The sequence below is a fragment of the Macrotis lagotis genome, chromosome 1 (genome assembly GCF_037893015.1).
Source record: "Macrotis lagotis isolate mMagLag1 chromosome 1, bilby.v1.9.chrom.fasta, whole genome shotgun sequence".
NCBI lineage: Eukaryota > Metazoa > Chordata > Mammalia > Peramelemorphia > Peramelidae > Macrotis > Macrotis lagotis.
The window spans coordinates 424,682,698-424,709,991 of record NC_133658.1 but is presented as its reverse complement, the minus strand read 5'-3'; the positions used below and the strand labels follow the sequence as shown (position 1 = coordinate 424,709,991).

At 34.3% G+C, this 27,294-nt stretch overlaps 1 protein-coding gene across 10 annotated transcripts in view; it reads right to left on the bottom strand.

Annotated features, from left to right (window-relative positions):
• Window positions 1–27,294, bottom strand: part of EML1 (EMAP like 1) — a 311,896-nt gene that overhangs the window by 148,572 nt on the left and 136,030 nt on the right. For 4 of the 10 annotated variants that reach the window (XM_074213065.1, XM_074213063.1, XM_074213064.1 and 1 more), the window contains exons 2-3: window positions 5,093–5,275; window positions 2,595–2,660 (exon numbers count right to left, since the gene is read on the bottom strand). In XM_074213065.1, the coding sequence (XP_074069166.1) occupies window positions 2,595–2,660; window positions 5,093–5,275 (249 nt within the window). Of the gene's footprint in view, window positions 1–2,594; window positions 2,661–5,092; window positions 5,276–27,294 lie in introns of those variants that run through there. The other 6 variants (XM_074213067.1, XM_074213068.1, XM_074213069.1 and 3 more) reach the window with 3 other exon arrangements.

Genomic DNA, 27,294 nt, shown 5'->3' with positions numbered 1-27,294 from the left:
CATTAGTAACAGTAGCAATACTGAAAGGCAGCATGGCATAACAGGTCATGCATAAGGGTAGCTAAGAGCTACAATGGATAGAGTGTCAGGCCTGGAGTTAGAAAGAACTGAGTTCAAATTTGACCTGAGGACACTTACTAGTTGTGTGACTATAGGCAAGTCACTGAAACCTGTTTGCTTTAGTTCCTCATCTATAAAATGAGTTGGAGAAAGAAGTAGAAACTACTCCAGTATCTTGGCAAAGAAAACGTCAAATAGAGTCATTAAGAGATTGATATGACTGAAACGACTGAACAACAAATGGTATAGTGCATGGAGAGTTGGACTTGAAGCCAGTAAGATCTGGGTTCATGTCTCACTTTTGGCACATACTGGTTATGTGATGCTGGTCAAGTCATTTAATTTTCTCAGTGCTCTAGGCAACTAAAGACTATTGGTGCACGAACATTAATAAAGAGAATTTTCTCACCAAGGAGTTGCCTGCATAAGTGAAAACACATCCATTTTCTGTTGCTGCTATATTATTATTGTTATCATTATTATTATTATATATTATCTTCAAATGGCATGCTTTTGGTTACAATTTCTGAATATGCCTAGCTTGTCAACAATTCCTAATGTAAGAGGGATTACAGAAACCCCTGATCAATTTGATGAGTTCCCTAAGCAATTTGATTAAATTATTTCCTATAGATATTTTTTGCTGGAATATCATCTTTGATGGAGGTATATATGTATTCTTTATAATGGACCAGGAAAACTGAACATTTGTGTAACTCTGTGGATTTTGGCATTCTGTGATAGCATATTTACTTAGAAATTTGATGTTGAATTGTTTTCTGTTTAAAGATCAAGTCTAGTGAGTGATAAGAATCCATAAGCAGGCCAGTTCATCACAGTTTCATGTGACACCATTGATAAAGTCAAATTAAGGACCTAAGTCTAGCCCCTTTCACAAAGATTCATATCTCTTCTACTTGTGATGTATTATTATCATATAATGATACTTTGTCCAAAGTTAAAATGATTTTATAAAATAGAAATGAATGAGGACCAAGTCAAGAAATGGTAACTAAAGTACAATAAAAAAATTCAACTGTAATCTGTATATTATTGACATAAACATGTTAATCAATTCACTCTAGATTTCTGAAACTTGACATTTAAAAATTGTATTCAAAAGTTATATTTTAATATTTATAAGCTAGGCCTATTAAAATGATTATTGGCTATTACAACAATATTTTTATATTTCAATATAGGTCTTCTGTAGAACCAGCATGGTATGGTGGATAGAAGACCTAAAGTCAGGAAAACATGAGTTTGAGACCTACTTTAGAAATATACTGACTACATGATACTGACTAAATTACTTAATCTCTCAGTAATACTAGGCAATTTTATAAGATTATAAGTTGCAGATAAAATTATGACATGCATTGATGAAGAAGTGTCTTCAATGATTAGTTTCTTAGTTCAATGAAATAACAGGTTTAGTACTTAAACAGTCCCTTTCAGAGCTTCTATTAAAAGGGAGAGAATAATTAATGATTTAAAAAACTGACAAATCTCTAGCATTTCAAAGAAAGACAACCAAAGTAAAATGGAAAGTTATTTATCATTCAAGGGACTTGGTTTAAGGAGAAAGAAAAAAAGCGAAAATGTTTTTTAAAAAAGTTGAAATGGCAAAGACATTCCTTCACTGCAATGTCATAAAAACCTTTAAACAGAATTTTGAGTCATTTCACTACCCAATCTTCACTTTTCCTCCTCAAAAAGTAAATTAAATGTTCAATATCATTTAGAGCAAAGAGTTCTAAACTTGACAAATTCTAGTATAGCCTTGTGGGTTTAGTATTTTCTAAAAGTCTGAGACTAGGGGCAGCTAGGTGGCATAGTGGATCAAGCACTGTCCCAGGAGGACCAGAGTTCAAATTTGGCCTCAGACACATAATTACCTAGCTGTATGACTATGGGCAAGTCACTTAACCCCCAATGCCTGGCAAAAACTTAAAAATAAAAAAGTCTGAGGCTAAAGGCATCTTATTATATTCCAAACTAATTAGAAAATCAAATCAAATCTTAAAAAAAGGGACTCTCCCCTTTTCAAGTGACTGAGTCAGAACTAGAAAGGACCATAGAGATTACCTTGTCAAACCCATATTTACTCAAGATCCCCCATACAAAATTTTAAACACATGAAGATCTCACATGATGGAAAACTCACTTTTTATCAAGGCAACTCATTCCACTTTTGGTCACTTATCATTAAAAAGTTGTCCGTTATATTTACACAGTAGAATATAAGTAAGAACAAGAACTGATTTCATTAGCTTGAATATAGCAGAAATTCATTTATCTGCTGAACTGAATTTGTTAAATTGTAGTTCTGACTGGTTATGACAGAGCATCTGTTTATTTGTTTATTAATTATATTGTTTATTGTCTTTATTGTTTTTGATAATCCTTTTAAAATATTGCAAGTAGTGAGAGAACTTTAAAGTGTTATATGTTAATGTAATAGGTCAATCATATTATGCAATTGTCAGTGGCTGTTAGTTTATTTTCCAAATTGTGCTGTTTTGATATCTTACCTGAAATAGCAGGACTGACATGTTTATCAGTCTCTCCAGCAGAAGCTTTTTTAGTCATATTCTGATCTATGAATTAATATGGCTATTAATATTACCAGTAATAGAAAATTTGTAAATGGAAGCATAAGTAAAAAGAAAAGAAGCCATACTAAATTTTAATGAACTTATATAAAGCAAGAAAAATCTAGAATTCTTTTTAGATTATAAGTTTAAAAATAGTTACATGGGAATGTGAAGAATAATGTAATATTTCCCCCTTCTATTTGAGTTATATAATCCATATTTATACTATAAAAACCCATACTGTCCATACAGTCAAATCTAATAACATTTATGTACAAAGAAAAATAACTTTAAGGATTGATTACCACAGGCTTATAGGATTTAGAACTAGAAGGACCCTTAAAAAGTAGGAATATAAATTTAGAGGTGACAGGGATCCTGAAAAACGACCTTTCTTTCTACAGATAAGGAAACTGAGGCTCAAGAGAGATTGTGTGATTTGTCCACAGTCACATGGATAATATGGATGACTAGAACTTGAATCTAGGTCATCTGATTCAAACCAAATGCTCTTATCATATCCTTTTTAGGTCCCTTTGGCAGCTATGTATTTCATTTAAGAGTCTCAAAACTTAGAATAGCCTACAAGTAATCTGCTTCAAAAACATATCAAAAAAGCACAGCCTAAAAATCATAAAACAATAATATAGTGGCAATAATGAGTCTTTTTTTAAGTTTCCCCTTGAATTGGAAGGGGGCCTCTCTTTCATTTGATAAGTCATGTAACAAAATTGTTGCTGTCAACTTTCCAGAAGAGCAAAACTCATTTCGCATGAACTTGTCTTTATTCAATCACACACAAATGCAAAAAAAAAAAACTTTCTAAGAAAGAACTTTCTCTTTCTTCCTAATTTGTACTAACATACAGCAGCTAAATACAAACATTCATACTCCACTCACAGAATGACAGAATTTTAAGAGTTGGAAAGAATCCCAGAACTCATCTAACAATTCTTAACTGAAAAATGAATTGCTTCTATAACATTTCCAATGATCTGTCATCTAGTCTTTCCTTAAAAGCCTCCAGTAAAGGGGAGCTAACTACTTTATAAGATACAGGTCATTCTACTCTTGGAAACCACTGAGACATCACTACCACTCACTATATTTTTTAGAATACTAATTACAATATACTCTTTCCTTGTATAATATTTTTAAATTTTATCTTACTTCCACTTTAATAAAACTTCAACCTTAAATATACATATATGCATAACTTATGAAATATTTTCTTAAACATGTTTATATTTATTTAGGTTTACCTGTATTTTAAATCTCTTAGCCATGAATTATCTGAGAATTAAAATTCACTTTTCTTCCCCCTGGGAATAGTACATTGAACAGGTAAAATACTTGCATAAAATAAGAAGTGAATCTTGTGGTGGTAATAACAGGATAGGCTGTTTTATTTTTATTTTTTTAATTAATTTTCATTAAAGATATTATTTGAGTTTTACAATTTTCCCCCCATCTTGCTTCCCTCCCCCCCACCCCCACAGAATGCACTCTGTCAGTCTTTACTTTGTTTCCATGTTGTACCTTGATCCAAATTGGGAGTGAGGATAGGCTCTTTTAAAAACTTAATTTTCAAATTTTTTAGCAAGAATATAGTGGAAATTATTTAAGCACAAAATGGTGTTTATTATATATTATATTATAGAAGACTCAAGAATAGAAAATGGTTACTAAAAATTATTGAAAACGTGTATAGGAATTCCCTATTACATACATGTATTGGGAAGAAAGTAAAAAGCTGATAAAGCTACAAATATACAAAAAAACCCCCAAAAAACCATAACCCTAGAAAATAACTTCATGTAGTTTACAAGTTAGATACGGAGACAAATTATATACAAATGAAATAACCTGAGAAAGTTTTAGAGTAACAAAATAAAGACAAGAAGCTACAATAAAAATGAGTAATAAAAATGCTCAATGGATGTACCATTGTAAGAGAATGATTATGGTATAATGGAAAAGGAAGGAAATTCAGAGTCATATCATTTTGTTTTGAGTTCTAGCTCTAAGGTATGTGACTATGGGCAATTTACCTCTCAAAGTTTCAATTTCCCTATCTGTGAAGAGATCATAGTAATTCTAGCAAAAAGAATTTCACACAACTGTTTTAAGGTAAGCGTGTTTGTGAAACTTAAAACATGTTTATTTTTGTTATCATCCCTAGAACTGGTAGACATTAATTAGAATATTTACTGGAGGTGGTAAAGTTTGAACTCAGCTTTTAAGACAACAAGACAATATTCCCCAAACAGACAGACCTATTGGTGGATACACCTATCACCATGAAGGATATGTGTAATAGCCAGAATTTACTTTTAACCTAAGCAAAATCATGCTATACTTTGAATGGTCATTGACACATACATACATACATATATATGTGCGTGTGTATTACAATGCCTATTTGAAATGTTTACCTTTGGTAGGTCCTTTTCTGTTCAACATGGCCTGTTGCTCTTCAGTAATATTCAAACGTCGGACTACATCAGCCAGAGCTGATTTGAGCAGCTGGATATCATCTTCTTGCATCTGGACCCGCTGCTCCAGAGAAGCAATTCGATCAGTCACTTCCATGCTACTTGCTGCAGAAGCACTGTCATCTAAATCAAATGATAGAGCAAAATATGACAAAATGCCCCAAACTAAACCAAAACGTATTTCCTCTACTCAATATTCCTCCTAGTTCTCAGTTTACCCTGAAGATGATTCCAGGTACTCTAATGTTCTGCCAGCAGAACACAAGCTTTACCAGGTTCACCAAGCAACAAAGCCTTTGAGTAAATATTTAGCTATGTTTTAAAGACTGGATGCGGTTTAGAGAGGCTCATCATTAGGAAACTGGAAACCTGGTAATGAATTTGAGGGTTTTTCAGTCACATGTATTCATTAAATAATTATTATTTAATGAATATTTAACACATTGAGTAGGGAAGTTTTAATCTGTATTGATGTAGGCAGAATCCAAACCAATGAATTCACAGTTATCTGACTTGAAAAATAGAATAAATTTGTACTAATTCTATTCATATACCTGTTTTATACCAGGAAAATTACATAAAAACTCAATATGAAAATATATTCTAAAATAATATGACATAAATTACTTTAGCTTCTCTTGAACAAAGAGATTACAGTATGCGGAACTTCAAATCTTTGTTCCTTCTACATCATTTTCAAACTTGCTTTTGACACTGTCATCAAATTATTTCCTATTAATGTTATCATAAATGAACTGCAAAATAGAAATCAGAAGAGCTGAATATTTTAATATTCTATTATTATTTCATTACTAATTATTCTATCACTAAAATTCTAATTTCTAAAGTACTAATTGGAATTATATTTATACTATTACATTTGTATGGCAAAGTATCTAATTTCTCTGAGCATTAGTATTCTCATCTATAAAATAGGGATAATTATTCCTTCCTTTACTGGTTCCCATAGATATTATAATGATCAAATAAGAAAAGAGATGTAAAGTATTTTATAAACCAAAAAGTATAACATGAGCTATTGAGATATTGTGGATATTCTTAAGGATCAAATGAGAACATGTGTGAAACAATTTTGGAAACTATAAAGCACTATAAGATGAAAAGGGCTGTCATAGGATTTAGACTTAATATTAGAGGTAAACTAGTCTAATCATGTTATTTTACAGTTTAGGAAAATGTAGCCCAGAGAGGTAAAATGAATTATCCATTCATAATCATGGAGTTAAGTCCTCAGACTTCAAATCTCCCTTCAGATACTTCAAATACTTCCCACTATTCCATATTGTTAATATTTTTCCCCAGAGGTATGTAGGTGACTCAATGGATAGAACTATCTGATCTTAAATATTTACTAGTTGTGTGACCCTGGGTAAATCTCAGAAACCTCTGTCTCAGTTTTCTCAGCTGGGGTAACAGCCTCTACTCAATGTTGGTGAGAGGATCAAATGAAATAGTATTTGTAAAGCTCTTAACACAGTGTCTGGCACATGGTGGGTGCTCATAAATGCTTATTCCTCTACCCCTTCCTCTAGGTCTTGAAAATTTTAGAGTTTAATGTGACCCTATAGATCATCTATTCTGAGAGTCTATAATACATATGTATTTCAAGAATTAGAAGACAGCACTGGTATGATCTCAAATAATTTAAAGGGAAAATCCACTAAAAAGGGTTAGGGGAGGCACTTAAAAACAAGATTCTAGTAATGTCATTTTAATAGATTCTAATAGATGAGAAATATAAACCTACTACTTTGGTCAATTAGGTATATTACTCCTCAATCAACTCAGATTTTAAAGAGATGGAAGAAAGCACAGTAAACTAAGGAAGAATATGAAAGAGTAATAAAATCTTGCCTTTCCACTGGGAGCCCTCTATATTTGAAATGTCTCCCTTCAGCTCTCAAAATCCTCAAATTCCTTGAAGGCTCAATTCAAGTGCCATCTTCTATATGTGGACTTTCCTTATTCCCTTCTTCCCCGCAAAATCACTTTGTATTAATTTTGTAAATGCCTACATACATATTTTCCCACCCAGGCAGCCTATAAACTCTTTGAGGGAATAATTTGTTTTTGCTTTTGTCTTTGTATTCTCAGGACCTAGCATAACAGGTGCTTAACAAAATGGTTTTGACTGATTTAATCTTGCAATAGCACCACTAGATATATGATCAAAAGAAATCAAAGAAGAAGGTACAAACCCATACTTAAATCAGGACTTAATATAATAAATAATTGCAATATAAACATGTTATAACAAAGAACTTTAAAAGTATGTACCTATCATTTGAGATATGGATGACAAAATTGTGGCGTATGAATATAACTAAATGAAAGATGGCTCAAAAGTATTAAGATCTTAATGGATTCTTTAAAAGGCATGATGTTGGGGCAGCTAAGTGGTCCAATGAATAGCATACCTAAGGAGACACAAATAGTGCAACTGTGTTAAATTCTAAATATATGCTTTTAAAATACAAAGTACATAACAGAAGTTAATGATTTCTTATGTATTTCTCTTTTTCTGTCCCCCTTGTATTGTCAAGAACACTAAAGTCTGATTTGATCTGAAACTTGTGATAAATGCTAGAAAAAATAAAAAGAAATTATTTAAGTTATATAGGGGCCAAAAGAAAAGATAAAGGGATAGGTCCCTTGCTTGGAATGTGTGGAAAGAAAACAATGACAGGATAATAACTTCATTCATTGATTTTCTTCTTTTTACTCCTCAACTAAAATAAGTCTAACTGAAAAATATGAAACTCAAGCTAAGTAAAAAGATAAGAAAATATCTAGTTACCACTAATGAATTCAGATCATCTGACCCAAACAAACAGCATTATACGGCACAAAAAAAGCCAAAAACTTGCAGATGTGATTGCAGAATAGCTGCTAGGAGTTTCTAAAATTCACGGGAGACTAGCAATGCCCAAAAGCAACTTGAAGTAGACAAATGTCCTAATTTTCAAAAAAGAGGAAGAAAGTAAATATTTCAAGATATAGACCAATAAGTTAAATGATATTATTTCAATTCCATATAAATTACTTAAATGGATTATTAAAGAAAATACTTCAAAAACAACATTAAAAAGGGTCTGAGGCAATACATAATGCCTTCATTAAGCATATCACATCAACCTCATTTCTGATTTTGTCTAGACTAGTAAATCAGGAGCTTGCCATGGTCATAAAATATATGGATTTCATCAAAAACCATTTAACAAAATCCTTAATGATATTTTTGTACAGTGAAGACATGGAATAAATGAAGAGTTCTGGTAGGTGGATTAAGAGTTGCCTTAAGCAAGACCAAAATGTAATGATATATCTTACTATATATCCCATAATGTCATCCTAGAGTGCTCTATTTGTTTTTTACCCTTTCCTTTGCCATAGACTTATCAGCTATTTGGATGAAAATATTGATTCTATATTAAATTCTATCTGACAAGAAACTAGGGGTGGGGATAGTTAAAACATAGCAGCCAAAAACAATTATGCCCAATATCAGGATTTTTTTTATCATATTTGTTACAAGAGTTTTCTTTATAATCTTTTACTGAGTAAGAAAATAGAGGAAATTCTTTCTAATTTGAAAAAAAAGAAATTTAATTAAACATAAATTAAAAAAATTATTTAGTACCTACCATGTATAAGGTAGAGGCAACTAGAGTACGAGCCTGGAGTTAGTAAGACCTGAGTTCAAATTCTGTCTCAGATATGCACTAGCAGAATCACTCTTGACAAATCACTTTACCCTGTTTGCATTAATTCACTGGAGAAGGAAATGGCAAACCATTCCAGTATCTTTGTCAAGAACACCCCATATCAGATCATAAAGAATTAGACACAACTGAACAACAATAATAAATACAACAAAAATAACAACAACAAAAATAAATGACAGAATCAGAGTCCAATGTTATCTCAATAAATAATAATGGTGGGCTGATCCAGTCAAGATAGAAATAGAGGCATGGTAGAGAGTGTGTTGGACTTGGAATCAAGAAGAGCTGTAAAATGGGAATTATAATTGCACTTGACAATGTTGTTTGAGGATGAAATTAAATAAGATGCTAAATAAATGCTAGCTATTATAATTGAATAGAGATAAGGATCTAAAAATCAATTTCATAAGCAGAAGATAGGAGATATATGGCTGTTTATGTAAAAGTGAATTTGAGCAATCAAAAAGATAAATTAGGGTAATAATTTCACTATTAAAATGGTACACTGAGAGGTAGCTAGGTGGCATAATGGATAGAGCACTGGCCCTGGAGTCAGGAGTACCTGAGTTCAAATCCAGTCTCAGACACTTAATAATTACCTAGCTGTGTGGCCTTGGGCAAGCCACTTAACCCCATTGCCTTGCAAAAACTAAAAAAAAAGTACACTGAAGGAAGAAAATGATAATCCATATATGCTCTGGTCTGGCCACTATATATGATATGACTAGGTGGACACTAGAGTTTAGAAAGGAAATCAAACTATAGAGTTCAAAGGATGATGACAAAGATAGTTAAAGTACTAAAAAAAAACCTTACCACACAAGGAAGAAAAAAACAGCTTTTTAAGCTAAAAAAAGATTTATGACTTCAAGTATCTTGAGGGCTGTCATTTGGATGAAGAATTATATTTTTATTCTGCTTCCATGGGGAAGAACAAGAAAGAATAAAAAGAATCCATAAGAAAGAACCCATTGATGTTTGTCATGGCAAAGAGTTAGAAATTGAGTGAATGTTCATCAACTGGGGAATGTCTGAACAAACTGTGGTATAATGTACGTTATGGAACACTATTGTTCTATTAGAAACCAGGAGGGAAGGGAATTCAGAGAAACTTGGAAGGATTTATATAAACTGATGCTGAGTTAAGATGAGCAGAACCAGAAGAACTTTGTACACCATAACAGCAACATGGGGTTGATGATCAGTCTTTTTTTAAAATTGATAATCAATCTTAATGGACTAGCTCATTTCATCAGTACAACAGTAAGGGACAATTTTGGGTAATCTGTGATGGAGAGTACTATCTGTATTCCGAGAATGAATTGTGGAGTTTGAACAAAGACCAAAGACTATTACCTTTAATTAAAAAAAAAAGTTATCTTGTATAATTTTGCTTTCTCTTATACTTTATTTTTTCCTTAAGGATATGATTTTTCTCTCAACGCATTCAATTTTGATCAGTGTATAGCATGGAAACAATGTAAAGACTATCAAACTGCCTTCTGTGGGGGTGGGGGGAGGGAAGCAAGATTAGGGGGAAAATTGCAAAATTCAAAAATAAATAAATTAAATTAAACAAAGAAAGTGCACTTTGGTTTTGGTAAAAAGACTGAATACTTTGGCTTTAGTATAAGGAAGAATTCAGTTCAACATAAAGTAGTCTTCCTAAAAATTAGAGCTGTTCAAGCTCTTTGGTTGAATTCAACTGAATAAGATTTTTTTTGAATTCCAATTCTGTCTTCCACAGGGTCTTTTTCATATCAATTATTTAATAAATATTTGCTAAATTTATAGGCTCCTAGAGTGGGTAGTGATTTCCCAGCTACAGTGAGAATGAAGGACAAACAACAATGATCTGTAGTAAATGCTTTCTGAATTTCTCTCCAAATTTACAACTCTATTATTCTATGAATTTGTTTTTAGGTATTAATATTTCTTTTTAAAAATTCCTTTATGCCCCTAAACCTTTATTTTTTCTAATTTTAAAACATAAGGATTGAACAGTATTTAATTTCCAAAAAATATAAATTTATTGTGGAAATGTATCTATCACATCTCTCTCAATTAGTCATATCAATAGCATCCAACCAGGCAGTCCACCACATATATATGAAGGGCATTAAATCCTATTAATAGGATTTGAAGACAATGTATAAGAGGAAATTGATATTCTCTATAGGATTTGTTTGTCTTTCAAAACCAAATAATTACAACAAATATCAAAGCATTGTACATCATTATGTATGTAAGATAGACATGGACTCTTTCTTATGAAAATATAGAATCTAAAATATTAACTTCCCTTGAACATCAATCAGTTAGAAATACTTCAATTCTATTGCCAGCTCTTGGTTGGGTATATTCAACTAAATTTTAATATTTTATAAAATAAAAAAGAATTTTAACATTTTTATTAAAGAAAATGATTAAAAAGTTAACAATGCAGCTAAAAATAACTTACCTATCCAAGATTAACTATGGTTTCCCCATGACATAATCCTATTGCTTTTCAAATTATGACAGAATTACTACTGTATTTAGTAACTGAATTTTCCTATTAGTGTCATTGAAAATAATTAATCTCATCAAAAATATTAGGAGATCTCTTGGCAGTATTATATATTGTCTGAGGTTCTTCAACCTGTTTAAAGAAAATGGTTGTATTGTTCTAAAAACTTTAGACTTCAATTCAGCTGGAAATAAAACTGATTAATATAATGAATAAAACTCAAAGTTGATTTAACCATTGCAAGTATATTAACGTACTGAACGTTTTAGAGGATTTTATTATAAAGCATGATCAGAATTCATCTGAATTTTGTCAAAAGAGATTTCATTAGATGAGGAAATGTGGCCAGTATCAAAGCTCTTCAAATATTAACTCTATCACTCCTACTCAATAAACATTTATCTAGCATCCTTGATGCTACACATTGCTAATAAGCACTAGGGATACAAAAAAGAGGCAAAAGACTGTCCTTGTCCTCAATGAATTTACAATGTGTCCAATATCTAAAGACATTTTAGGGACAGACATTACAATAATTGTTAATAAAACTACTTTTTTATATTCCCTAATATTTTTCTAAATTATCAATTTAACACAAAAAAACCCCAACTTGTTCTTGTTTGTTTGCCTTTTGTTCTCTCAGAGAACCAATAGCATTAGAAAAATGATGCCCTGATGTGCAAGTGAATTAGATTTAAGTGAGGCAGGGCCATGTTAAATAACCAGCCTCACTCTCTCCATCAGAGCCATCTGGGTTCAGTGGGTAGACAGAGATCAGGACTACTAGGCAAAGTACTGGGGATGCCAACAATGAAAGAAGTTACAATTTTGGCACTAAAAGAGTTTACAGACTATTAAGGGAAATAAAATATTTTTACAGATAATCTCTTCTTTGTCTTTAATACATTCTATCTTGTTTTATTCTTATCTGTTTATATGTCATCTATGCCTACACTGTAAATTCCTTAAAGGCAGTGAATATGTTGTTTTTCATCTTTATATCTATCCCTGAGTACTAAACCTTGCTAATAGTAGTAGTTTAATAAATATCTGCTGAGGGCAGAGCCAAGATGGTGACAAGAGTGGATCCTGTCTTAGGCGCTCTCTCATAAATCTTCGAAACTAAGGACTTTAAGTAAATTTTCGAGAGACAGAACCCACAGAGGGACCCAGTGAGGCAGTTCTCCTACTCAAAGTAACCTGGAAAAGAGCAGAAAGGCTCTGCTCCCCAGGTCGGAGGGGCAGCCCACCAGAGTAAAAGAACTTTAGCCTCACCGAGGCAGCCCCAGGGCGCTGGAAGCCACGGCTCACAGCAGCGGAGTTTCCTGAGCTACACCCCAGGGAGCAACGGGCACAAATTGGGGGAACACTAGGGGGACCTCTGCCAGAGCTAGCACTTGAAGTCCAGCCCTCAGGGCACATAGCCAGCAGCTTGGCCACTACATTCCAGATCCAGGAAACATAAGCAGGTGGAGCCAGTAAGCAGGAGCCCTCAGGGTATGAAGCCCATTGAGCTGAGGGAGGGGAGTGAAGAGAGACTGCTGAGCTCTGCCCCTGGAACAGGACTCTGGGGCTCTGAAGACATTCAGATCCTGATTGCACACAGTCCAGCCCCCTCCCCATAGAACAGCAGGGGGCCCCTGCACCTCAGCCCTGTGGCAGAGGGGTTGCATATGGTCACTCACAGACCAGGAGGGAGAACAGAGCCTCACACACTGAGACCCTTGTGGGAATGTTCCCAAAAGCTCAGGAAGCACCCCCAAAAGAGGCTTAGGCTGGGAAAATGAGCAAGCAGAGAAAAAAGAGGAACACCATTGAGAAATACATTATCTATGATCCCAAGAAGGATCAATATACTCAAGTCTGAAGATGAGGAAACACAAGCTCCTGCATCTAAAGACTCCAAGAAAAACAGAAATTGGGCTCAGGCTATGACAGAGCTCAAAAAAGACTTTGAAAATCAAATGAGGCAGTTAGAAGAAAAACTGGGAAAAGAAATGAGAGAGATGCAGGAAAAACATGAAAATGAAGTCAGCAGCTTAGTCAAGGAAATCCAAAAAAGTGATGAAGAAATTAGCATGCTAAAAACCAGCTCAGGTCAAATGGATAAAGCAGTTCAAAAAGTTGTTGAGGAGAAGAATGCTTTAAAAAGAAAAATTGGCCAGATGGAAAAAGAGATAAGAAAACTCTCTGAGGAAAACAAATCCTTCAGACAAAGAATAGAACTCAGGGAGATTGATGAATTGACGAGAAATCAGGACTCATTACTTCAAAACCAAAAAAATGAAAAATTAGAAGAAAATGTGAAACATCTCATTGAAAAAACAACTGATATGGAAAACAGATTTAGGAAAGATAATTTAAAAATTATTGGAATACCTGAAAGTCATGATCAGGAAAAGAGCCTTGACATCATTTTCAAACAATTACTACAGGAAAATTGCCCTGATATCCTAGAAGCAGAGGGCAAAATAGAAATGGAGAAAATCCACTGATCCCCCTGAGAAAGAGATCCCAAAAAAACAACCCCCAGGAATATTATAGCCAAGTTCCACAACTCCCAAGTCAAAGAGAAAATATTACAAGCAGCCAGAAGGACACAATTCAAATACTGTGGAGCTGCAATCAGGATCACACAGAACTTAGCAGCAACTACATTAAAAGCTCATAGGGCTTGGAATATAATATACTGGAAGGCAAAAGAGCTTGGAATGCAACCAAGAATTAACTACCCAGCAAAACTGAATGTCTTCTTCCAGGGAAAAAGATGGACTTTCAATGAACTAGGGGAATTTCAAATGTTCCTGTTGGAATGGCCAGAACTGAACAGAAGGTTTGATCTTCAAATACAGGACTCAGGTGAAGCATAGAGATTGGAGGAGAAGGGGAAAATATGAGGGACATAATGATGATGAACTACATGTATTCCTGCATAGAAAAATGACACTGATAATACTCATATGAACTTTCTCAGTTAATGGAGCAGGTAGGAGCTTTTATAGTTGAAGCACAGGAGAAAACTGAATTTGAAGATAAAATATGGTATAAAAATGGAGTCAATAGAAAAAAGGGAAATGTAAAGGAAGAAAGAAAAAGGAGAGGGGGGAATAGGCTAAGATATTTCATATAATAAGATTTTTCTTTATTACAATGAGCTGTTGCAATGATATGGAAGAGGGGAAAGCAAGGGGGAGTGAGGGAACCTTCACTCTCGTCAGAGGTGGCTAGGAGAGGAAACAGTATATATACTCAACAGGGTATAGACATCTGGAGTAAGAAGGAGGGGGAGGGACAGGGGGAAGGGGGGGGGATGTGAATGATAGAGGAGAGGATGGACCATGGGGGGAGAGTGGTCAGATATAACACATTTTCTTTTTTACTTCTTGCAAGGGGCTGGGATTGGATGGCCTGTCTGGGACCATAGGGCCAGGTGGATGCTGGAACTAAGGGGTTGTGGGGGGCTTGGGGCTTCTTGGCCCCAGGACCTGGGATCTGTCTGCTGTGCCACTCAGCTACCCTACAGCAGAGTCAGAGTGAAAGGAGAGAGAGAATATAATACATGGTAGTGGAGAAATAGGAAAGGAGGGAGTTGAGATCAGCAATGGCAATGGTGGGAAAATATGGAAGTAACTTTTGTGATAGACTCATCATAAAGAATGTGATCGGGACAGCTAGGTGGCGCAGTGAATAAAGCACTGGCCTTGGAGTCAGGAGTACCTGGGTTCAAATCCGGTCTCAGACACTTAATAATTACTTAGCTGCGTGGCCTTGGGCAAGCCACTTAACCCCATTTGCCTTGCAAAATCCTAAAAAAAAAAAAAGAATGTGATCCACCTGTGACAAAGACTGAAGTACATTTTTTATTATTATTATTTGGGGGGGGGTGCAGGGCAAATAGGGCTGGGTGTCCTGCCTGGGGCCGCATAGCAGGGTGATCATTGGGTGTTTGAGCCTGGATTTGTACCCAGGTGCTCCTGGCTCAAGGGCCAATGCTCTGTCCGCCATCCAGCCACCCCTACTATTATTACTATTTTATTTTATTTTGGGTTTTTTCCTTTTTTTGTTTTTTTGCAGGGCAGTGGGGTTGGGGTGGCTTGCTTGTCACATGGCTGGTGATTGTTGGGTGTATGGGGCCGGATATGGGCTCAGGTGCTCCTGGCTCCAGGGCTGGTGCTCCATCCATTGTACCACCTGGCCGTACCTACAATTATTACTATTATTTCTTTTTAATTTTTTTCTCTCCCCTTTATCGCTCAAGCAAGTCTATATTTTTTGGGGGGAAGGGGTATTTTGTTTACTCTTAAACGAGAATATTTTATTAATGTATAAAAAACATTATTTGTAAAAAAAAATGTGCATACCCTTTGATCCAGCATACCACTCCTTGGTCTATACCCTGAAGAGATGATGAAAAAGGGTAAAAACATCACTTGTACAAAAATATTCATAGCAGCCCTGTTTGTGGTGGCAAAGAATTGGAAATCAAGTAAATGTCCTTCAATTGGGGAATGGCTTAGCAAATTGTGGTATATGTATGTTATGGAACACTATTGTTCTATTAGAAACCAGGAGGGATGGGAATTCAGGGAAGCCTGGAGGGATTTGCATGAACTGATGCTTAGTGAGATAGCAGAACCAGAAAAACACTGTACACCCTAACAGCAACATGGGAGTAATGTTCAACCTTGATGGACTCGCTCATTCCATCAGGGCAACAATCAGGGACAATTTGGGGCTGTCTGCAATGGAGAATACCATCTGTATCCAGAGGAAGAACTGTGGAGTTTGAACAAAGACCAAGGACTATTACCTTAAATTTAGGAAAACAAACCCTGATATCTTATTGACTGATCTTGCTATCTCTTATACTTTTATGTTTCTTCCTTAAGGATATCATTTCTCTCTCATCACACTCAATTTGGATCAATGTTTACCATAGAAACAATGTAAAGACTGACAAACTGCCTTCTGTGGGGATGGGGGTGGGGAAGTAAGATTAGGGGAAAAATTGTAAAACTCAAAATAAATAAAATCTTTAATAAAAAACAAAACAAAAATATCTGCTGGATTGAATAATATCAATTAAAATATAATAATATTTTGAATTATTTAGAGCTTTATAGTTCAGAGAGTACATTACTTCAAATGGCCCTGAGTGTTAGAAAGCACAGTTATAATTATCTCCATTTTACAGAAGAAGAAATCAAGCCTCAACAACATAAAAGGATTCTCCCAAGGTCACAGAGTAACATAATTTTTTTGAGGAACTTCTGATTGTTTCAGTCAAATCATATAGGAATTTCCATCCTAGACAAATGGTCATCCAGCATTCAATTTAAAATGCCTGGAATATGGCAGGCATTTAATTGTTTGTTGAATTGTGTTTTATTCACTTGAAAAATCTCCAGTGTGGGAGAATGAGAAAATCTCATTTCATTGTTTTGATAATCCTACTGTTTAAGAAGTTGTATGTGATCTAAAGTCCAGATTTCCCTCTGTACTATTTTCACTTGGTTCTTGTCCTCTAAGGCCAAGTAGTGTAAGGTAAAAGATAAAAGGATCATAATTTTACAATTAGAAGTGATCTCAGAGGTCATCAAGTCCAATTCCTGCATTTTACAGATGAAACAATGAGGACCAGAGAGATGCAATGCCTTGACCAAAATTATACAGCTATTAAATGTCTGAGGCAGTAACTTAGACTGACTTCTTATTTTTTAATATCTGTTTAAAATACAAATAGAAAGATCACTTTTTTCAAGGTGTCACTGGTAATTCATTTTTCTAATTACATGTTATGAAAGTTTTTCAACATATTTATAAATTACATAATTTCCTTACACCCTCCCTTCCTGCCCCCCCTTCCCTCAGTGGTGAAAAGACTGGTAACATTTTACATATACATTTGTGTTTAATCTATTAACAGATTAGTCATTTTCTGTATGAGGAATTAGGGCTAAGGGAAAAGAAAGAAAACTATGATAAGAGGGAAAAACAAATGAAATGTTAAAGAAACATAGTGCTTATTCAGATTCTGTAGGGTTTTTGTTTTGATTTTATGTTGTTATTTTATTTTGTTTTTCTTCCTCTGAATCTGGATAGCATTGTCCATAACAGGTCTCCCAGGCTTGTCCTAGCTCTTTGAACTGCTGAGAGGAGCTGCATCCAAAAGATTGATCAACTCACAGTGTTGTTGTTAATGTGAATAATATTCTCTTAGTTCTGCTCCTTTCATTCATCAGTTCCTGTAATTCCTTACATGCTTTTCTATAGTTGGAACATTCATGGTTTCTTTTTTTTTCAGGTTTTTGCAACGCAAATGGGGTTAAGTGGCTTGCCCAAGGCCACACAGCTAGCAAATTATTAAGTGTCTGAGGCGAGATTTGAACTCAGGTACTCCTGACTCCAGGGCCAATGCTCTATCCACTGTGCCACCTAGCTGTCCCCCATTCATGGTTTCTTATAGAACAAAAGTACTCCATAATATTCATATACTATTACTTGTTCAGCCAATCCTCAACTGATGGGCATCCCTCAATTTCCAATTCTTTGCCACTACAAAAAGGGCTGCTATGAATAGTTTTGAAACATGTGGAATGTTTTCAATTTTTCTATGATTTCTTCAGGATATAGGTCCAATATTGGTATTATTGGTAACTCAAACAGTATGATCAGTTTTATTGATTTATGGGCATGGTTCCATATAGCTCTTCACAATGGTTGGATTAGTTCACAATTCTACCAACAGAGTATAGCCCTTTTCAGTATACCCTACAGGAGCCTTTACATGAAGACTTCAAGCAAGAAATTCCATTTTTGGTAGCTCTAAGCGGTTAGGAAATTTTTCTCTCCATCAATCCCCAAACAAATTTCTTTGCAACTGCTTAACCGTTGCAAGTGATTCCTGATTTTTACAGATTCTTCTATTTCTTCTTCATTTGAACATACAGATTCTCTAAAACCAATCAACCCATCAATGCATATTTAAGTGTCTACCATGTACTAAACATAGACACTAAAAGTTCTCTTTTTTCACCACTCAGGGCACAGGGAGGTGAGAGTGAACAAGGTAGTAGTAGTGGTTACATGCATATGGGTCATATGTTTATTAAACATTTCCATTTCTATACATAAATATCTTTTGTAGTCATTTTTAAATTAAATTCATATTTTAGAGCCATTCTTTAATATGGATCCAGTTCTCAATGTCACATAATATAGTTTCAGATCCTAAATTGTACTGAAATGGAATCTCTCAAAGATTACCATTGATGCCTTAGCAGTTATATTTAATAGCCTTTTTCTTAGTTCTCATTCTTGATTTTTCCCTTGCTTTAGAAATTGATAATCAACCTACTCTCAAACCAGACACCTCTTCTCTTTTCTATTCTGTGATACTGTTTTTCTCTTGGTAATCTTCATGTTTCTCTCATCCTTTAGTCTCCAATCTATCTTTCTGCCTTCTAAGATTATATTGTTCCTCTCATTTCCCTCTACTATCTCCCTTCCTGATCTTATCTACTTCCATGGGTTCAACGTTTATTTTTCTTCTGATGATTTCCAAATCTTTATCCATGTCTACTATGTCTTTACCTCCAGTCACATTACCAATGGTATCACTACAGATTTTCAAATGAATACTGTACATCGCAAAGATGTTCCATATCAATAACTCACATTTAATTTGTCTAAAGTGAAACTAATTATAACCTCTTACCCAAAACACTTCCTTGAAATTTCCCTGTTTCAACTAAGATTATCTCCTTCCAAGTTCATAATTTAGATTCAGCCTTGACTCTTCTCTCCCCCTTATCCCTAACACTTCTAAACTGCTACCAAGTTCATTAATTCTATCTGTACTTATACAGTCATTATCTTATTGCATTTCCCTTATATTCTCTTCCTTGTATTATTCTAATGTCTTCCTAATTGTTTACAGTTTCTTTCCTTTCCCTCACATCTTCCACAGAATTGTGAGTATAAATTTACTAAGGCAAAGTTTTGACCACATCTCTAACTTTCTCAAACACCTTCAGTGGTAATACCAGTTGCCACTAGGTTAAAAAACAAAATAAAACAGCAAATTTCTCAGCTTGGTGTTCAGGGTTCTCCATGATTTCATTCCTTCTTATCTTTTTAGATTTATTACACATTATTTACCTTCAGACAGCCTGTATCTAGACAAAATGGACAATTATCTTTTTTCCTGAAGCAGACAACCCACATCCTTATGCCATCTCTTATATCTGGAAATCACTCCTTCCACACATCTCCATCTCTCCAAATCCTTATCTTCAGTTCAGTTCAAGTGCTACCTTCTACTCAAAGTCTTCCCTGATTTTCCAAATTGATACTGTTCTTTCCTTCTTCAAATTAACTCGGTATTTACCTTGGATATAGTCTGTATATACTTGCATATACATTTTATTTCCTCTGATAGAATGCAAAATCCTTAAAAGCAGATACTGTTTCTTTTGATTCTGTATCCTTAGAGCCTAGTACAATTCCTGGTATATAGTGCTTAATAAATGTTAAACTGGTCAATCTTAGGACCATACTATCCCAGTTAATGAATATATAGACTCTCAGGATTAGAGATATAGAGTTGAAAGCAAGTTCAGAGGTAAACTAGTCCAATCTTTCATTTTATAAATGAGGAAATGAGACCCAGAGATTAAGAAACTTGTGCATCATACAGGTGATAAGTAACAGCTGCATTTCAAATCCAGGTCTTCTGACTCAAAATCTAGCACAGTACAGTTGAGTGTTAATAAGCTAAATTATTCTATGTGTTTTATAGGGGGGTTGCTGTTTGGAAGTGACAAACTATTTCAATCTTATTTTTAAAAATGAATGTGTGAATAAAAGAATATTTAGAACACATACCCAAATAACTTTTAAGGAACCTGGTTTCTCTTAGAGTACCAAAAGAAGGAGACAAACAGGTTTATTTCCCCTACTCATAGCTCTTCTTCATTCTTTAAGAGGAAATAAAGACCAATATTAATTTAAAGGTAAACATAAGGTCTTAAAATACCTGATAATCAAATTGTCATTTAAATAAGAAAATATAAATTAGTGTGTGGATGAACTTTCTCTTGCAATGACAAGTATTAAATTTAGTGCAATCCATGTATAAGTTATTTTAAATTATGTTCTGTTTCAGAGAATGGAGAGGGGCCAGAGAAAGGGGGAAATTTTGGAACTCAAAATTCAAAAAAGAACATTAAAAATTGTTTTTACATTTAATTGGGGAAAAATAAAATACTCAAAAATTTAGTGTGATCACCATAAATCTGCCAAAAACCCAAATTGTTGTATAATTTTAAGTTTTAAAAATACTATAAATATTATCTAGAAACAGTACTAGATACCAGTATTTTAGGCTGATATTTAGGATAATCAGCAAGGGAGTTAGGTAGCGAAGTGAGTAGCTTGAGGTCAGGAAGATCTAAGTTCAAATTTGACATCAGACACTTACTAGCTATGTGACCTTGGACAAGTCACTTAATTTCTGTCTTAATCCACTAGAGAAAGAAATGGGCAAAGCACTCCAGAATCTTTGCCAAGAAAACTCCATGGACAGTATTAGTATGTTATAGTCAAGATGAATCGGACATGACTGAACAACTTAACAACAATAACATAAAACTAATAAAGAATGATAAATTTTCCAGTGGGTATGCCCAGAAAGTCTAACATGGAAGTACCCTGCTTCTCTGTGTTCCTTTATGATGTGGGTTGGAATGACTTTCTTTGACTGAATAATGAGTCAATGCAGGGTGCAACTTTAAAACTGCCAGAACTGGCACTCTTCCCTGTATATTTTTTCCCCACTATGTCTAGAAAGTAAAAAATCATAGTTCATCCACACTGTCAGTACCATGAACTGAACCAGGAAGATTTAATAGGTATCTCCATCCCACATACTCATAATCACCAAATATAGAGGTCTGAAAATAGAAATTAATTAGAATAAATATTTTCTCTACTTTTACCTTGTGGCACCAAGAAATGCACCTGAAGTTTTTTTTTGTCCTTTGTTTCAGGTAGAGATGGCAATCTCCAATGGATCCACGTATTTGAACTGGTATTTAAGGTCTTCCACAATTTTGTTCCTTTCTATCTTTCCAGACTTATTTCACATTATTTACCACAGTGACTTTGGAGCCAGGATTCCAGATAGTTCTTCCTAACACTATTGTAACAAAGTCTTAGCTTGGAGTATAAGCTTTGTTTAGTTCCACCAAACAGAGAAGATATGGACTTTATAATAGACCATTTTCTATTCAAGGCAAAGCTTATAACCATAAGATTGGGCAACTGATTTATTTTGGTTTTTTTTGACACACACATAAAAGAAAAAAAAAGATACATATGTTTTTATCTTTGTTCTAAAAAGGCAAATGAAAAAAGTGAGGGGCTTTGAGTCCAGAAGACCTACATTCAAATCCAGCCTCAGACATTTAATAGTTATGTGACCCTAGGCAAGTCACTTTATCTCTGCCTGGTTCAATTTCTTCATCTGTAAGCTGGGGGCCATAACAATCCACCTTGCAAAGTTTGATCAACTGACATAACATCTGTAAAATACTTTGTACAGCTCCTGAAAGGAAGTACTTAACAAGTCAAATCTTCCTACCTCCATTATTTTTTTCCTTCCTTCTCTTCTCCCCTTTTCCCTCCCAACCTTTGTTTGCTTTTTTCTTCACTTCCTTTCATCTTTTCTTGCCCCTTTCTTCTTTTTCTTTTCTTCTTCCTTTTCTTCCATAGGGCACCAACGGTAGAGCAAAGTAACAGAAAAAGGAGCAAAGGGTACTAAGAATTCTATAGTGCTAGATTATTTTCAAATAGTAATTTAGCTAAGAGTGCTATTAATGTTTGATATTTGTCCATTTATCAATGAACTGAAAAACAAGAGGAACTACAATTGCCATTCTCTGTATAAATGAAACCTAAGAAATTGACCAAGATTCATGGTAAAAGGCATTATCAAGCCTGAAAAATAACATATGATGGTTACGTGTCTAGAAAGAATGCTACAGTGATACATCATGTATATTTTTAAAAACAGAAACTCTCCAGCACATCGACTAGACTTTTCATGAAAATTTTTAAAAATAGTCAGCGAATGTCCATTATGGAAGAAATAGTAAAAAGTGAGATTCACTGATGTGTATTTGTTGTTTGAATGGGCAAGAAGGGTGTTCTGAGTGGAAGAAATTTAAGGAAATAGCTTTAGGGAAATAAGAGTTCAAGTATTAGTTTACATTTCTGTCATTTTTACATGGGAACTATAGTTATCATTGGTTCCAGCTTATTGCAGATAATGTTTTTATAAACTTCTAAGTACAAATTAACACTAGTATTTGTAAACATATTCCTGAAATAAATACTCATTTGAGGATACCTGTTTAAAAATTTCTCTACTAACAGAATGAGATAATAATAATAATGATGATGATGATGATGATGATGATGATCCAGACATAACATTAAACTATAAAAACTTAAGAACAGTAATTTTAATAGATGTCTTCATGCCACCTATTTATAATCACCAAGCTATGTGAAATGAGAAAGACTTTCAAAATAGAGAAGTCTATATAAGTAGAAAAAATAGAATAAAGTACATATTATCTCTACAGTTCTGTCTACAGAAGATGCCTGCAGTGAACCTATAGAAGATGAATTTAAATACCAGTATTTTCATTCAATTACAAAAGGCAGTTAATTTATTCACCTGTGCAATAGTTCACACTAAATAAACATTAAATAGGAGAATAATTAAAGGATAGTGCTTTGTTTCAGAACCATTTTACCAGAACTCAACAAAAAATGAGAAGAATAAAGAAAAATTGATCCTAAATTTCTCTAGGGGGAAAAAAATCCCACAACATTTTTGTAAGAAGTTCTGTTGAACTAATTTCCATTTAATTAAAGCAATTCCATTACTTCATATGACAGTTTTGCTTAGTAACAGTCTCCCTTCTACAAGAAATTGGTCTTTTTTTAAAGGTCAGAATAAAAGTTCCAAAATTATTATTTGAATTTTTTTATAAATGTTCATGAATTATTACATCTCCAAAAGAAACTACAGAAAAATATGATGTAGAGCTTACAAAAGCATATTAAAATCCTATTCTATTGTCTCATCATGGTGACCTTGGATTCTCTCAGGAGTGCCAACTGGAACACTGCTCAAGTTTAGGCAGGTCTTATGAAGGTGGAAAGACTTTGAACACCAACAAAAGACAGTACCTCTACCATGTAAAGACCAGTCTGATTATATTTGTAGAGACTTGGAACCAGGAAGTAGGCCACCACATGATTTGGGGCAGGGGTGGAACCATGCAACCTCATAAATGCTATCTCCTGAAGCATGTGGAGGTTATGATTTGTATTATCATTACAAAGAGTAGCCTTATGAATGGAATTATTACTACTTAAAAGATTTCTCTAAGATGTGAATTTAGAGGTCTGTTTATGCAAGTGAATATATATTATTTAAGAATTAAAATACACAGCTTGTGCATGGCTTTTTTAAGTATTGAGTCTTTCATAAGTATAAAAGTAATACCTAATCTTCAAGATCTATCTACAAAGCCTAACTCCTCTTTACTCCTTCTTTAGTTATTATACAATAAATTTCTTTTAGTCTTCTTCAATAGGACTAAGTAGACATTTTAGGGAAAAGAAGTTTTAAATCAAAGAAAGCAGAAGTTTATTCATAGGCAAGATAAACTACCAAGATATTCTGTCAGAAAATTCTCAGTTTGGAAAAAGAAGTGGTAAAAAAAAAAAAGAACAGTTCATATTTATATAAGCCCTTCATATATATTATGTCATTTGATCCTTCCAACTTTGGGAGGTAAGCTATTATTGAGTCTAAGACTCAAAAGATCAAATTACTTGTCTCAAACCTACAATATGTTCCGGTTTGGATTTGAAACTAAATATGATTACTAATATAGTGTTCTTTCTACTTCACTGTATTGTTAATTATTCGATTCAATCTCAATCAAAAGTCTATGCTACAATGTGAAAATAGAGAGAAGATACTATATAAAAAATATTATGAAGGATAGAAGCAACAAGTTTTGGCAACAGATGTAAAGTTTGTGAGAGGGAAGTAAAGAGGATTACATCTAAGGTTTTAAGCCTGGGTGACTGGGGTAATGGTGATGGTACCTTCACAGAAAGAAGAAAATGTAGGAGGGGAAGTTTGGGTGGGAATATAATGAGTTCTATTTTGCTTATAATTAAGGATTTAAGGATGAGTTTTTATGCAACATTCAGTTGGAAATGTTCAGTAGGCAGCTGAAATACAAGACTAGGGGCCAGAACAAGGAAGAGTTAGATAAAGAGATCTGAGAATCATCTGCAGAGATTATAACTGAACTGGTAAAGTGTTGATGTGATCACCAAGCAAGACAATATGGAGAGAAAAGAACCAAAGATGGGTGAAAGGTAAAAACAATAAATTCTGGTTTGGACATGCTAAATTTGAGATCCCAAATATACATCTAGGATGAAGTGAAACGTTGATAATTTAGGTTAAGAGCTTAGAAGACAGATAGTCATGTGTGAGATGTTCACTGAACCTGGAGAGCTAAATAGAGAAAAATGAATTCAGAATGGTGACTTGAGGAAAAGTCATGTTAAGGGAATAGAAAATATATTATAATCCAACAAAAGAACCTGGAAAAGAGAGCTCTGATAGACAGAAGAAAAACTGGCAGAGAGCAACACATATCATAAAAATCAAAGGAGGCTATTGGATTTAGCAGTTAAGGGATTAATACTTGGATATGGTGTACCCAAATTTCTTTCATTTAAATTTAAAATAAGGGGCAGCTAGGTGGCGCAGTGGATAAAGCACCGGCCCTGGAGTCAGGAGTACCTGGGTTCAAATTCGGTCTCAGACACTTAATAATTACCTAGCTGTGTGGCCTTAGGCAAGCCACTTAACCCCATTTGCCTTGCAAAAAAAAAAAAACAACCTAAAAAAAATTTAAAATACAAACTTCAAAATCACAGCTGAACTTAAAAGGCAGTTTGGCATAATAGAAACAGGGGACAGAGTCAAGATCTAAGTTTTTAGTACTGTTCAAATAACTGGTTAAGTGACTATTCATAAATTATTCACAAGTTAAAAGAACTAAAAGTTCTTTTTCTCTCTCCAAATACAAGTGATGATCAAGCACATAGATGGTAAAGTAGATAGAGTGCTAGATATGGAGCCAGGAATTCAAGTTCAAATTCAGTCTCAGATACTTAATAGCTCTGTGTCCCTAGACAAGTCATTTAACCTCTGTCTGTTTTAGTTCCCCCTCTGTAAAAGTGGGGATAATAACAGCAAAATATTGAGTTCAATCTAGGTTCTTAAAAATTGTTTCCTTCCTTCTTTCCTTCATCATTTGGGAAAAGAAGACATGCATTTTTTTATTTTTGGTTTTTGCAAGGAAATGGGATCAAGTGACTTGCCCAAGGCCACACAGCTAGGTAATTATTAAGTGTCTGAGGGCGCATTTGAACTCAGGTCCTCCTGACTCCAGGGCCAGCTCTATCTACTGCACCACCTAGCTGCCCCAACATATTCATTTCTAAGATAATTATGGAATTTCTGGTATAGTCTCTGGCTCCAGAGCTGAGAATTTTTCCTCTATTCACAGCTAGATGAACCGTTCAGCAATACCATCCATAAATTTGATCCATTAGCTCCATACTCTGTCCAGTTAAGCCAATTTAGCCAAATAATCCAAATCAGAACTCAATCCCTTACTGAATCAACCCCTATGGTTCTCTATTTATATTATTTATTTTTATTTTTATTTAGGTTTTTTTCAAGGTAAATGGGGTTAAGTAGCTTGCCCAAGCCACACAGCTAGGTAATTATTAAGTGCCTGAGGTCAAATTTGAACTCAGGTCCTCCTGACTCCAGGATCGATGCACCACCTAGCCACCCCCTATAATTACATATTTTTAGGATAAACAAACAAATTCCTTTGTTCAGCCCCAATCTCTCCAGTCACTCCACTCTCCATCCTTCGACTTGGAAATCTTGCCAATTTTGCTTTCTCTTTGTTCCTTATACCTGACAATCCATCTCCCAGCTCTATCTTTGCCACCTGCCTTCTTTCAGGACTGATGTGGACTTCCTTCCTTCCCAATTCTACTGCACAGAAACCCTCTTTCCACTCAAAAAGCTCAAGGATCACCTCTTTCCTAAAGTCTTTTCTGATATCCCTATGTGCTAGTGCCCCTCTTCCCAAAATACCTTGTATTTATTCTTTTTATTTTGTGTGTGTGTGTGTGTGTGTGTGTTTGAGTATCCTGTCTTCTCCATTATAAAGAGAATTGGAGTCTGAGCAAAGTTTACTTCATTCTCTGTACTTGTATTTCTAGTGCTTAGCACAGTGCCTGATACAATAAGTTTTTTCTACTCATACCTAGCTGTACATAATTTATTTATAGAGTGATTGGATATAATTTTCAACTGCTGATTGAAGAAATCTGTATCTACAAAGTTAAATAAGCCTAAGACCAGGAGGACTTAGAAATGTATTATTTATACAAAACATAAATATCTGGATATATATCACATTCCTGTACTATGCTGATAGCTCTATTAGAACTAGGATTGTCTCATTTATCTCTGTATTTCCATCTATACTTTGTGGAACCGACTTTCATAACATAAAGCAAAATATTCAGTTAATCTAGGTTTAAGTTCACTTGCCTCAAATCACTGCCTTAAATGGAAACTAATTTATTTTGAACAACTGGAATTATCTACAAGAATTTTCAGTCATTGTGCTGATTATCTTCATGTTACTGGCACTGTACCAACAATGGCCTTGAAATCAGAAAGGTGAGACCTTGGA